This window comes from Pelophylax lessonae (assembly GCF_965119305.1).
Source record: "Pelophylax lessonae genome assembly, chromosome: 7".
NCBI lineage: Eukaryota > Metazoa > Chordata > Amphibia > Anura > Ranidae > Pelophylax > Pelophylax lessonae.
This window is the reverse complement of record NC_138774.1, coordinates 36,314,706-36,328,031: the sequence shown is the minus strand read 5'-3', so window position 1 is coordinate 36,328,031 and position 13,326 is coordinate 36,314,706. Positions and strand designations below refer to the sequence as shown.

The 13,326-nt window shown below is 44.0% G+C and overlaps 1 protein-coding gene across 1 annotated transcript; it reads right to left on the bottom strand.

The window, feature by feature from the left end:
• Positions 1–11,028: 11,028 nt before the first annotated feature.
• On the bottom strand, positions 11,029–12,898 carry ZBTB9 (zinc finger and BTB domain containing 9). The gene has a single exon (XM_082263981.1). The coding sequence runs from the start codon at positions 12,888–12,890 to the stop codon at positions 11,703–11,705; it is 1,188 nt and encodes a 395-aa protein (XP_082120107.1). The 5' UTR covers positions 12,891–12,898; the 3' UTR covers positions 11,029–11,702.
• Between the last annotated feature and the right edge of the window lie 428 nt (positions 12,899–13,326).

Genomic DNA, 13,326 nt, shown 5'->3' with positions numbered 1-13,326 from the left:
GCAGGAACACCAGAGATTTCACACAAAGCAAGAAATACAAAGAGAAGAGGATACTATCTCATACCAAGTACACGGTACAGTAGGTACATATCAGGAATATGAAGTGTTGGGGTAACAAACAGGCCTATGTATAAAAATAATTTCTACTAATGCGTTTATTTCCTAGGATTATCAGCACAATCTAGTAGCAATAACGTGGTATTTTTCCTGATCAAGGTATTTTATAATATATATATATATATATATATATATATATATATATATATATATATATATATTTATTTATATATAAAAAAAAAATCACATTTTTGCCACTAGATGGTGCTGACAATAATAAGAAACAAAAACTTTAAAGCGGTAGTAAACCATGGCAGTTTAAAAATAGAAAACATAAAACATGTAAGGCTATTGCATAATGTGCTAGTATGCATCACATGTAGCATGGTTTTTAAATTGTGACAGCGGGTGTGGGGAGAAGATCCCCCTTCTGCTATCACACCGAAGGGGGATGGGGGTTTGGGGGGGGGGTCTAACCTCAGCAATCTTGAGTAAGGGCCGATGATTCATGTAGCATTTACTTCCTGGAATCCACCTGCTCTGAGCTCAGGCATGAAGGCAGGGGAATGTGCTTAGCTGAGAAAGCCCCTCCTCTGCCTCCAGATGAAAGGGAAAAAAGATGACCATGAAGACTCATGGGATGTATGACATCATTTTGGCCTAGGCCAGAAAAGAAGAAGCAACTGAAGAAATGTAAGAAACATACAAACAAGGAATTATATAATATATCTTCCCTTCTATTTCCTAAGGCTAGCAGCATAAGGATTAAAAATAGTACACGTTGATTGAGAGAGTTTAGTTCCGCTTTAGGCAAATTATGATGAAAATTTGTTGTGCCCGTGTGAATGATTGACACATTCGCAGAGCAATTTTTTTTTTTTTTTTTTTATATAAACTCCTCAAATTTATTTTTCATAAATAGCTTTTTTGCAGGATCCAACCCCACACTTACATCTTTCTCACCAGGGCGAGAAAAACGTCCCCTTCCCTACCTGAAGCGTCTTGGGATGCTTACATCACAGGGGACCGTTTTGACCAAACGCGTAGAACTGGGCTTTGGATGTGACGTCATCCCGCACAGAGTGTGAAATTCTTGGGGAGAGAGTTGGAGTTTCAGGATGCAAGCGATTTAGGACTCTCATAATTTAGGGTCAAATCCTCTGGTGAGTGGGTTGTGATGCTGGGTGGAGCACGGAGGGAAGTGGAGGTGCACAGAGTCATCACGAACAGTTTGTGGATGAGAAGATTTATTTGAAGAGCACATTTGAGTGGATTAGAAAAACATTGGATTGTTGTAGAACTGTTTTTTTGCACTATTGACGTGGGATTGTCTACTGCACTGAATACTTTAATATGAACTTCGGACACTGGGGTTGATTTACTAAAGGCAAATAGACTATGCACTTTGCAAAGTGCAGTTGCTCCAGAGCTTAGGAAATGAGGGGAAGGTCTGCTGACTTCCATCATCCAATCATATGCAAGCAAAAAATTGGATTTTTGACTTACCGAAAAATCCATGTTCATTGACAGAAACAACTCCTTATCTTCTTGACTGTTGGGTTATACTGCCCCCTACAGGAGTAGGACACTAGGCAGGAAATAGCTTGACTACCCCTATGGGGCAGTCCCAGGGGGTATACTCCCACTCTCAGCTTTAGGCACTCAGTTTTGTTACAAGCAGTGTCAGAAGAAAGCCAACTCTATAGAGGGGTGGGTGCTGTGTCCGTCAATGAACATCTGAGAAATGGATTTTACGGCAAGTCAAAAACCCCATTTTCTCTTTCGTTCATTGATCGCCACAGCTCCTTATCTTCTGGACCATTGAGACGTCCCAAAGCAGTGTCAATCAAACATGAGGGGTGGGAAAAGCAATAAAAATTTCCCAAGGCTAAATCGTAGCCAACCAGATACATGGTGCTCAACCATAAACAAGTGGAGCGCACCTGAAAAAACAACAATACACCCTCAAAGAGGACCAGGTCCTCTAAACCGCGGCCTGCAGCCAAAAGAAGCATCTGTAGATGCCAACACATCCACCTTATAAAACTTTGTGAAAGTGTGCACAGACAACCAGCTGCTCGCCTTGCAAACCTGCAGCACTGAAGCCAGATGACGGAAGGCCCAGGAGGCACTAAGCACCCGAGGAGAGTGTGCCTAAACAGGGAAAGGAGGAACCTGACCCCTACGCGAATAAGCCTGAATCACCATCTGTCTGATCCATCTGGAAATGGTCGCAGCAGAAGCGGGCAAACCTTTGAGATCCATTCGTGAATACAAATAGTGAGTCTAACTACCCAAAAAACCCCATAGATGACAGGTTCACCCTGATTGCCCGAACCACATCCAGGGAATGCAAGGCAATGTCCTTAGGATGTTTAGGCCTCGGACATAGGAAAGTAGGAAAGGCAACACAATGTCTTCATTCAAATTCAAAATTAGAGACGACCTTTGGAAGAAACGACGGACAGGGACGAAGAACCACCTTATCTCTGTGACCAACCAGGTAAGGTGAACGACAAGACAACCCCATCAGCTCCAACACCCTAGGCACAGCAGTAATAGCCACCAAAAAGGCCACCTTCTGGGACAACGCAAGCAGGGGAACCTCCCAAATATTTTCGAAGGGACGTTTCTGGAGAACTGACAACCAAATTGAGGTCCCACATGTTGAACTCCCTGGATAAAGGTATGCACCAAGGAAGGTGTGACCCATGGACATTGAAAGAAAACTGCCAAGGCCGAAACCTGGCCCTTAATGGTACCCAATGCCAGGAGCTGCTAAACCCCCCATCGCAATGTACGTCTTCCAAGTACGATGGTAGATCTTCCTAGAGGTATATTTTCTAGCCTTTAACAGTGTAGGAATCACAGATTCAGACAAACCTCTATCCTTCAGCACCTTGCTTTCAACAGCCAACTTGTTAAAGCCAGCAACTGTAAAGCAGGATGAAAGATTGGCCTTTGGGACAGCAAACCTTCCCTGAGAGAAAGTCTCCAAGGAGCATCAGTGAGCAGCCGTACCAGATCAGCATACAAAGACCGGCAAGGCCAGTCTGGACCCACTAGAATGCCTCTGTAGCGTCGGCCAGAGGATCCAGAGACCGTGCCACAAACCTCTGTACCTTCCTTGAAATGTGTAGAGCAGAGAAGGCTTGAACGAATTGGTCTGTCCACCTTAGAATGCCGGCTACTTCCCGAGCCGTCAGGACACTTCTTGTGCCCCCTTGGTGATTGACATATACCACAGCCGCGGCATTGTCCAATTATATTCGTACCGGACACCCCTGAAGACGAATTGTCCAATGATCAAGACAAAGTATTCTTCTAGTGTCCAGCCCCCTGAGCAGAATCTTTTCAGAAGACGCCTCCCCACCCAGAAAGGCTGGTATCCGTGGTGACCACAGTCCAGTACAGAGGGAGAAAGAATTTTCCCTGTCTGAGTGCTGGAGAACGAAGCCACCTCTAGAGACCATGAAATCTTGTCCCATTTCACCAGAATCTCTTTTTCCAGAGATCTCATGTGGAACTGTGCAAACGGAACCGCCTCAAAAGGTAGACCCCATCAGGACCAGCATGCAAGCCCGGAGGGATGACCATTTGCAGGACAACAGAAGCTGAATTGCCTCCTGCAATGTCTGTAATTTTTCCAGAGGAAGAAAAACTGTAGCTGAGGCCAAGTCCAGAGTCAGACCCAGATAGTCCAGTATTGTGGACGGAACCAGAGCAGACTTCTGAAGGTTCAGAATCCAGCCGAACTCCCTCAGAGTTTGCAGAGTAATCTCCAAATTGTCAATCAGAGAAGTCGGAGGCTTTGCTCGCAGAAGAAGAGAGTTCAGGTACCCCAGTACCGCGATTCCCTGCTGACGCAACAATGCTAGCACCGGGGCCAACTCTTGTGAAGACCCGAGGAGCGGAGGGGAGACCAAAGGGTAACGCCATAAACTGATAATGCTCCTCTCCCACAGCAAGCAGAGGAAGCACTGGTGACCAGCACATATTGGAATGTGAAGGTAGGCGTCCTTGATGTCGATAGAAGCGAGAACATTTCTGATGTAGAGATGCCACTACCGTGCGAATGGACACCATTCGGAAGATCTGTACAAAGCAGTTTAGTGCTCTGAGGTCCAGAATTGGACGTACCTTCCCTTGAAGTAACAAGTCTTGTACTACCCCAAAGTCGCATGGCCTAGTAGGCCGCGGCCTAAATTTTTTGTGGACGCCCAGCCACTTGGGCGCGAGCCCCAATGGAGCTGACCACCCAGGGGCAGCGGAGGGGAGGGCTGATGCCCAAACCGAGGGTAGTGGCTTCAGCCACCCTAACTGGGGCCGCCCAGACCCGGCCAGTAGGCAGCAAAGCTGTGGCCTAAATTTTTGGCTGGATCCGGCTACGTGAGGCGCAGACCCACGGATGATAAACCATCCACTTTTCCAGCCTAACAACTGCCCAGAGGACATCCCTACCCTAGTCACCAACCCACAGGGTGGCGAGGAACCCTGCTCAACCCCCCCGTTGTGCACCAGGAAAAAACTCGGCCAGCAGCAACTCCAACAACCCCCCCCCCTCTTAAGAGCCTGTGGCAAAAGCCAGTTTATAACCTATAATGTGCGTAAGACCCACAGTGACCACCAAAATTTTGGATGGTCTGGAGGGGAACCCGAGGGGTTGCACCGTCCCAGGGAGGGGCCTACGTCCATCCCAAAACCCTCCAGGGGAAGGGGGGCAGCTACTTACCATACCAGGAACAGGGTGGGCACTTCTCCTGACAGACCACCGCTCCATTGGAATGGGGAGGCTGTCAGCCAGGAGGAACACTGCAACTCGGGCCGAGGCCAGGTCGTATGCGCCCTCACGAGACGTTTAACTCGCAGGCCAGCCCCCGTCCAGTGGGGCAATGTCACGGCCGACCTTGCGCGGAGCTGAGGCCTGCGAACGCTTGCTGGCCAGACCTGGGGGGACCCTCTGGATCTAGATTATCCAACCAGCCGCCCAGTCCGGCAGTTGATTGTACATTCTCAAAGAAACAAAATAACCAAGATAGGAAAAAGTCCCATTTAAAAGGAAAAAATTGCCACGACCTGAGATCCCAGCAAGGATCTTGGTCCTTACTACTTACTAGGCAGAACAAAACTGAGCGCCTATAGCAGAGAGGGAGTATACCCCCCTGGGACTGCCCCATAGGTGTAGTCAAGCTTTTTCCTGCCTAGTGTCCTACTCCTGTAGGGGGCAGTATAATTCAATGTTTACGAAGATAAGGAGTTGTGTCTGTCAATAAACGAAAGAGAAATGCAGTTTTTTTTCCCCTTGCATGTGATTGGGTATTCTTTGCAAAGTGAAACTTTACTCATTTACTAAACTCTGGAGCAACTACAAAGTGCACAAACTATTTGCCTTTAGTTAATGAACCCCACTGACGCACATGATATTCTGGGCTACAGAATGTTTTACTAATCACATTTTTTTTTTTTCAAAAGAAATTTTTATTAGATTTTCAATTACTAATCAAATTTTATTTAGATATAATGGAGTATCACTGATTGGGACACTATTATTGATATTAAATTATATTTTAGAGTACTAATTTAATGTTAATATATATTTCCACAGCACTTTAATTTATAAAAACAAGCACAGGAGAGATAGGCACACTAGCACCGTTTTTTACATTAATATTTGCACAAATACCAGCAGGTTTTTTTTTTTTTTTACAGCAGCTGGGATAGAGGTATTTTGATACGGATTTAAATTGGACTTAGAGGTTGGTGCCGACATATATAGATCCCAAAGTTTTTTGAGGACAACACAGCAGTCAAGGTAAGATAGGGAAGAAAAAAAAAAAAACTCCTCCAGTCCAGGCCAATTCTGACATTTTTGTCATATGTGTAAAATTTAGCATTTTTTTTTTGCTAAGTACCCAGAACCCAACCTTTATTTATATAATAAATTATACATTATTTTTAAGTAGAGGCCCTGGGAAATAAAATGGTTGTAACAATGTTTTATGTCGCACAATATTTGCACAGAGGTTTATCAAAGCAGTTTATTAAATGCAAATTTTCGGGGAAAAATACCCTTTAATGAATGTTACTTAGTGGTGCACCGAAATTAAAACTTTAGTGCCAAACCGAAAGTTCAGGATGCACTTGGCCGAAACCAAAATTGACGTTTTAAAAAAAAAATATACCGTATATTTTTTTAAGTAATTGTATTATATTCGACTTTTTAATTGATATCATAAATTTAAAAAGGAATATGAATTTATTGTCGGCACCTTTTGAAGCGTTGTTAAGAATCCCGCTTGCAGCTTTTTTGGTGCATATTTGGCAAACAGCACCAAAAAGGTACCTACCCATTGAAATGGCATCAAAAATTTACAATGCTGCATTTTTTGAGTCACATGACCTATTAAAAACACCATAAACAAAAAGGATAAATCGTGGAAAAGGGGGGCCAAAATCACGGTAAAATCGTGGGCGTTTTTCAGCAGAAATCAGAACTTTTTTTCCTGTCGGCACAATGTTGAAAACCCTATTTTCTGCCAAAAATTTTCAGTGGTTAAAATTTTGATGCATCCCTAACTTTAGCACACATACACAAACAATATAATACCCTGTTTTTTTTTGTAAGATATAAAAGATGATGTTAGGCAGAGTAAATAGATACCCAAAATGTCATGCTTCAAAACAGCGTACGCCTGTGCAACGGCGAAAAACAAAGTACCTAAAAATCTCCATAGGCGATGCTTTAAAAGCCTTTACAGGTTACCAGTTTAGAGTTACACAGAAGGTCTGGTAGAAGAATTATTGCTTTCACACGGATGTTCGGGACGATACCTCACATATGTGGTGCGATCACCATTTACATATGCGTGCGCGTTTGCATTTGCACATGAGCGCAGGGGGTGCTCTAAAAACATTTTTGGATCACTGATGTCTTCTGATGTGAAAGGAGGGAAGTGGGTGTGATTGTAATATAACGGATGGACCCCATTTCGGACTGGCCTCGAGAGTTTTTAATCTTTTAAAGGGTGCCATGACTAAAACGGATTGAGAAACATTTTTCCACTGCAGAGCAAAGAAAGGCAACCTCAACACTCCACCTCTCTCAGAAATTACAAGTCCCATAAGGCATTGCAGGACTCCAACAGCCAAAGGCATGACGGGATATGTAGTTGAACCACAACTGAACTGCTAATATTGCCTACCCATTGTTCTAGAGGAAAGCAGTCAGATTACAGGGACCATCAACAACACTGAAGCACCCACCAGGCTACCTGTGGGCATTTTGAGTGGCAGGTGATTTTCCTGCAATGTAAGGTCTTTGCTTGTAGACAATTCTCTACTGCTCCTATCGCTGATAGCAGAAAAATGGCACCCGATAGCACAGAGGACGCCAGTTCGCTGTGACCAAAACTAAACCCAGTAATGTAAGATGGCTTCAGCTCTGGTCGACGCCCACAGGAGAGGCCCCTCAGACGTGTTTCACCCCCTAGTGGGCTTAATCATTGAATGAATAAGCCTACTAGGGATCAAAACGCATCTGAGGGACCTCTCCTGCGGGTGTAGACCAGAGCTGAAGCCATCTTACATCACCAGGTGTAGTTTTGGTCACAGTGAATTGGCATCCTGTGTGTGACCATTTGATAGATTACTCTACAAAAACCTCTTTGTTGACCGAAACGGTTAAGCACCTCACATAGAACATTTTTTCCATTTTTGTGTCTGAATCTCAGGCAAAACAGAAGAAAAGCAGATGAAATCTCAGGGATCTGGCCTCTAATGACTTTACAGGCTACATTTGTTTGGGTCAAACTGACACCTTCGGTTTCAGGACTGAGTTATTGAAATGTGTGCAGGATCTTTCTGATGAAAAAAAAAAATGGTCCCAATCGGTCCATACTGCTATACATTTACAGTGTACATCCGTATGTGCCACTGCTTATATAGACATCTCCCCCTGGCCCTGAATGAGTGACCTACTAGGTGGCAGCAGCGGCACAGAAGGACATCAAGGCAGCAAAGCTATGACGGAGGGCTGAGGCCATTCTGTGTTGCTGTCTAGCCAATCACTCATTCAGGGCCGGGGGCAGATGTCAACGTAAAGTGTAAGCAGCAGCTTGGAATGACCCGTGTCTCAAGCCCCCTAATCTACATGCAGGGCGCCAGACGCATGGATTCCAACTGGGTTTTTTTTTTTTTGAATCACCTGATTAGAGCCAGAGGCTCTAATAGGCTTAAAAAAAGGGTTGGCTCGGGGCACAGAGCACTGCGCCCTGAGCCCACCCAGTTGTGTGACAAAAGCAAATGAATATTCGCTATTGCCACACCGATTCCCATTCCAGCCAATCAGGAAGCAGGTCCTGAGGGCTGTTTCCTAACTGGGCGGAAGGAGAAGGCATGCTATTGGCCAAGCAGGGGGGAGGAGACGACCACAACGAAGGGACATGAAGGAGCCTGGGGGGGAAGCCGTCGCTGCCTGTCATTCCGGAGGAACTGGCGGGCGAGGGGGAAAGATGTGCTGGTGCAGGCTAGAGTGATATGGGGGGGGGGGGGGGGGTAGGTCCTTCTGCCGCTCCCACCGACTGATGGAGCACAAGCCGCCACTGGTCTCCAGTATTTTAAAATGATCAAAGGTTGAGGTAATTTGCGCCTGCATCAATGTCTAGCGAATGACTTATTCAGGGTTGGGGGAAGATGTCAACATAAACAAAGTGCAAGCAGCGGCGGCAGCCTAGCATGACCTTGCACCTCCAGTAATTCAAAGTGATAAAAGGCCGAGGTAATTTGCTTCTGCACTAATGTATAACGAATGACTCATTCAGGAGGACATGTCAACATAAAGACAATATAGAATGACATGCACCTTCAGTCATTGAAAATTACCAAAGACCAAGGTCATTTGCACCTGAACCACTGCCTAGTGAATGACTCATTCAGCCGGAGATGTCAACGTAAATACAGTGTAGGCAGCGGCAGTGGCCCAGAATGACCTGCACCTTTAGGTATTCAAGGCTGAGGTCATTTGAGCCTGCGCTGTTGCTTAGTGAATGGCACATTTAGGAGGAGATGTAAACACATTGTGGGCAGCGGCAGTGGCACAAATTGACAGGCACCTTTAGTTGTTCAAAATGACCGATGGCCGAGGGCAATACTCCCCTGCGCAGCTGCCTAGTGAATGACCCATTCGGGGAGATGTAAACAAAGAGTAGGCAGCGGCACAAAATGATCTCAGCCTTTAGTCATTCAGTACGACTGAATTCAGAATGACTAGTGGTGGCGTTTATGCATGCTAGAGCACAATCGCAGAACTTTCCCGTTTAGGTTTATGCAGCAACGGGGAATATACTGACCACAACACAGCTGTGTGCATTGGACCCACAACCTACAACAGGGATCTGAATCTTTTATACTCAAAAGGGCATGAGAACTTAGGAAGAACGTTTTAGGGAGTGCAAACCTATTGCAGACCTGCCCCAGCTCTATAATGGAGCCTCAGTAGTCTCATCATCAGTATCTGCAGCCTTAAGGTTGGCCCTTTGGTGAGCTATCCCAACTTGCACCCCAGCAATCACACTTACCTCTGACAAGGTGAGACACCCTTTCCCAATTCCATGAAATCACAGAAACAGGTTAGATTATTGCCAAAACCTTATGCAATGCAGACCTCACACACATTACAATCAATAAATAGTTCAGAGAGAAACATTTGCCTTTTTGAATTTGCTTTAAAAACTAAAATAAAAAATTAAAAACTAAAATAAAACAGTTAGGGCTCATTCACACTGGCACTGTACAGTGAGCACACTGTCTGCGTTCGGTGCTGCACACCTTTCAAACTTTGATGTGCACGTGCAGCTGTACAGCCCCTGTTCTCCATTGACTAACACAGGCTGCCAGAACACCGCTCCATGCTGCTCAGGAAACATAAATGGCTCTGGAAAGCTACACGGGCCTATGTGCCCATGTGCATGAGCCCCTACCAAGCACATGTTCAAAAGAAAAAATATGTTGTGTGCACAATATTTTCACGATTTGCAAAAGATTCAACAACTAAAAAATAAATAGAAAAAATAAAATCCTATCATGCAATTGTCATTGATTGAGAATTGATAATCACTTAACACATTTGGGTCCCATTTATGAAAAAAAAAAATAAAATCCTGTGCGAATGCCTCAAGCAGTCACACAGTCACATGGATAATCGCAGTAAGTGTCATATTTTCTATGATCTTCAGCTCCATCTAGTGGCCATAATGCTGTTATTTCCTGAAATACCACAATCAGAAAAATACCGCATTATGGACACTAGACGAAGTTGACAGTAATAGGAAATAAATACAGGCAAATTAAAGTGATTACCCAAAAAGTATAGCCACGCTAATGAATAAAGGGAGCTGAAGCTTCAAGCGAGATAACACAAAAACACATAATAATTAACAAGCTGCGCTAAATGATCAAATGGGTGACCTGTAATAAAAATATAAATTATATTAAAAATGTAGAGTATGTGTGCTAAAAGATTCAAAAACCACTGGCCGGCAAATCCGCCCGTCCTTCCTGGTTACGTGGGTGACGTCAGCACGCCGCGACCCGACGTGTTTCGTCCCAACTGACGTCTTCCTTTAATTGATAAATATTTGACCATCACTGTATATATTTACGCATTGCATTAATAATGCTATCACTTAGTGCACTTTAATAATATTTCAGGTATTGAATTTACATACCTGCACCATTTGGGATATTTTGTTACTATATCTGCACACATTCAAATTTGAATATAATTTATATTTATAGAGTTTACTAGTCACCCATTTGATCATTTAGCGCAGCTTGTTTATTAAAAACGACAGTGATTATTTGTATTGGCTGTATTTCCTTTTTTTTTTTTGTAAACAGTCCACTTATTATAAACCGCCTTAAAAAAAAATAAAATAAAAGGCAACGCGAGTTTGATTGTAATGTATGTGGGTGTTCTAACACACATCCTTAGTTGTGAAAGTAAACATGTGCATGAAGCCTATAAGCATATGGCTATATACAGAGCTGTCCTATGTCACCACCTTTACTGTTAAACCCAAGTTCCATTTCTCACCGTTTAGTTCCTGTATTCTAAATGACAATCCAACCTTTTTCAACACATTACAGCAGGGATTAAATTATTGTCAAGTCTTCTTAAATCATGCGGCATTAGTCACAGATGATATAATTGCCATATTCTTCATAAGCGGAAAAGGGTCTTTTTTTCTTTTGTGTTATTAGGGATATAATAATATCGTGCCTAAAATAATCTAAAATAAAACAATGTTATGACTGTCGGCCGGTCCAATTGGATCTTGAGCACAATATACCACATTAAAACAGACAATGAGACCAGGGTTTTTTTTTAAAAGGCATTCACCCTACTACGAATGTATTTTCAGCTCTACAAAGATGCTCTACAAGCAGTACCGGAGGCTACAAAAGTACTGTCCTAGGTCTACAATTCCTGGTACAGCGAAAACGATCTTTTTAGAAGGCTCCTGAAAACAATAGGCTAGTGTCAATATTTCTATCAGAAGGCCCCATTTTTAAAATTTCCGTCCACAGGGTTCTGGATTAAAAAAAAAGAAAAAAATGAAAAAAAAAAGAAGAGGAAAGAAGCACGGTTAAGTATAGGTCCAGCAAGCTCCCGCCCACCTCTGTCCCTTGCAAGCTTCCTTATGCTTCTGGTAGCAGGTCTCTACCCGGAATTTGCGACCACAATCTTCGCATGAGTAAAGGTTGCTCCCGTGAGTCTTCATGTGCTCCGTGAGGTGGTGCTTGAGTTTGAACTTTTTGTTACAGACGGAGCAGCCGAACGGGCGTAGACTAAAGGTCAGCATGATATGGCGATCCCGTTTGGGCTTCACAGCAAAGCGTTTCCCACACAGGCAGCCAAACTTTTTCCCATCTGGGGCAGCTATAAATTTAATAGGGGCGTGAATAGTCTGAGCCTGAAGGGCGGGGGCAACAATCTCGTTACCGTGCAGGTCCAACGGCTTAGAGATAGAGAAGGAGTGAGATTCAGGTTCCGCATATAACTTGTTTGGAAAACAAAGAGAGGCGTCAGAAGATGTAGGTGGGGACGGAAGAGGCACCACAAAGCTCATCTCTGAAGGGTACTCTGACTTCACTGTGTCTATCTCTTGCTTCACCTCTGTCACCTCAAAAGCTTTCAGAAAGCCGCTATCGTCATCGGTTTGCTCCTGCTTGAGGTAGATAACATTGGGGCTTCCAAGAGAGCAAGATGATGAAGGAAGGGCATACGTGCAACTTTCACTTTTTATCTCTTCCTCAGAAACCTGTACTTTGATTACATCTTCATCATCCGAGTTTACCGTGACCACCGTGGGTGGATTGTCCTCTCGCGGAGGTTGAAAACTGCTGCTGGGCGACTGATTTTCACTGGCTCGGCTCGACCAAACTGGAGTACACACTTGCCTCTCCTTAAGAAGTTCACAACATCGATCTACCACTTGCCACATCTGAAGACCACTGGCCACCAAGAGATGGGATGGCAAGGCCTCCATTTCAAGGGACAGACTCCCAGAGTAGATAAGCTGTAGCAGGTTTTCAAACGCATCAGGTTGAATGACAGTGGGAAGAACCAAACAGGTGGTGTTATTCAACAGCAGCTTGTCGTGAAAGTATGGGGAGGAGGCAGCCAGAACAGTCTTGTGAGCTCGGAATATGCGGTCCTGGACCTGGATGGACAGATCACAGAATTTCCCCTCCAAACGCTGCTTGTTCAGGGTGTCTAGAAGCACAGAGCTGTAGTGGGGAAAATCCATCTGGATGCTCTCACTGCCAGGCATGGTGACCACCTACGAAGAAGAAAATCAGACAATGAGAGTGGAACACATAAACCATAAAGTTTGGCAAATCATGAAGTATGTGCCAAAGTCTAAAATCTGTTTCGAAATGTATAAAAATAAACAGCACAGACAATGATTTAACTGGAAGGCACCAGGACATCTGCCCGGGCACAGAGAAGATAATATCACAATGAGAGAGAAAATTCCTTGGAAATGTGCATAAAGCTATCGAGTAAACTTGTTCTTAGAACTAGAAGAGAAAAGAAGAATACAATTATGTGAGAGAGATGCAATAAGTCAAAAACTGTGGCATTTTATGCGTTCAGAATTAAAAAATAAATAAATAAAAAGAAAAAAAAAAAGACTAAAACAAGCTTAGGAAACTCGCCAATTCCCACTCTTTTTGAGGAGCCATAAAAGCTCAACCAGTTCTTTC

Excerpts from the sequence above, each read along its gene's own strand:
- ZBTB9 (XM_082263981.1), bottom strand. The coding sequence starts at position 12,890 with ATGCCTGGCAGTGAGAGCATCCAGATGGATTTTCCCCACTACAGCTCT.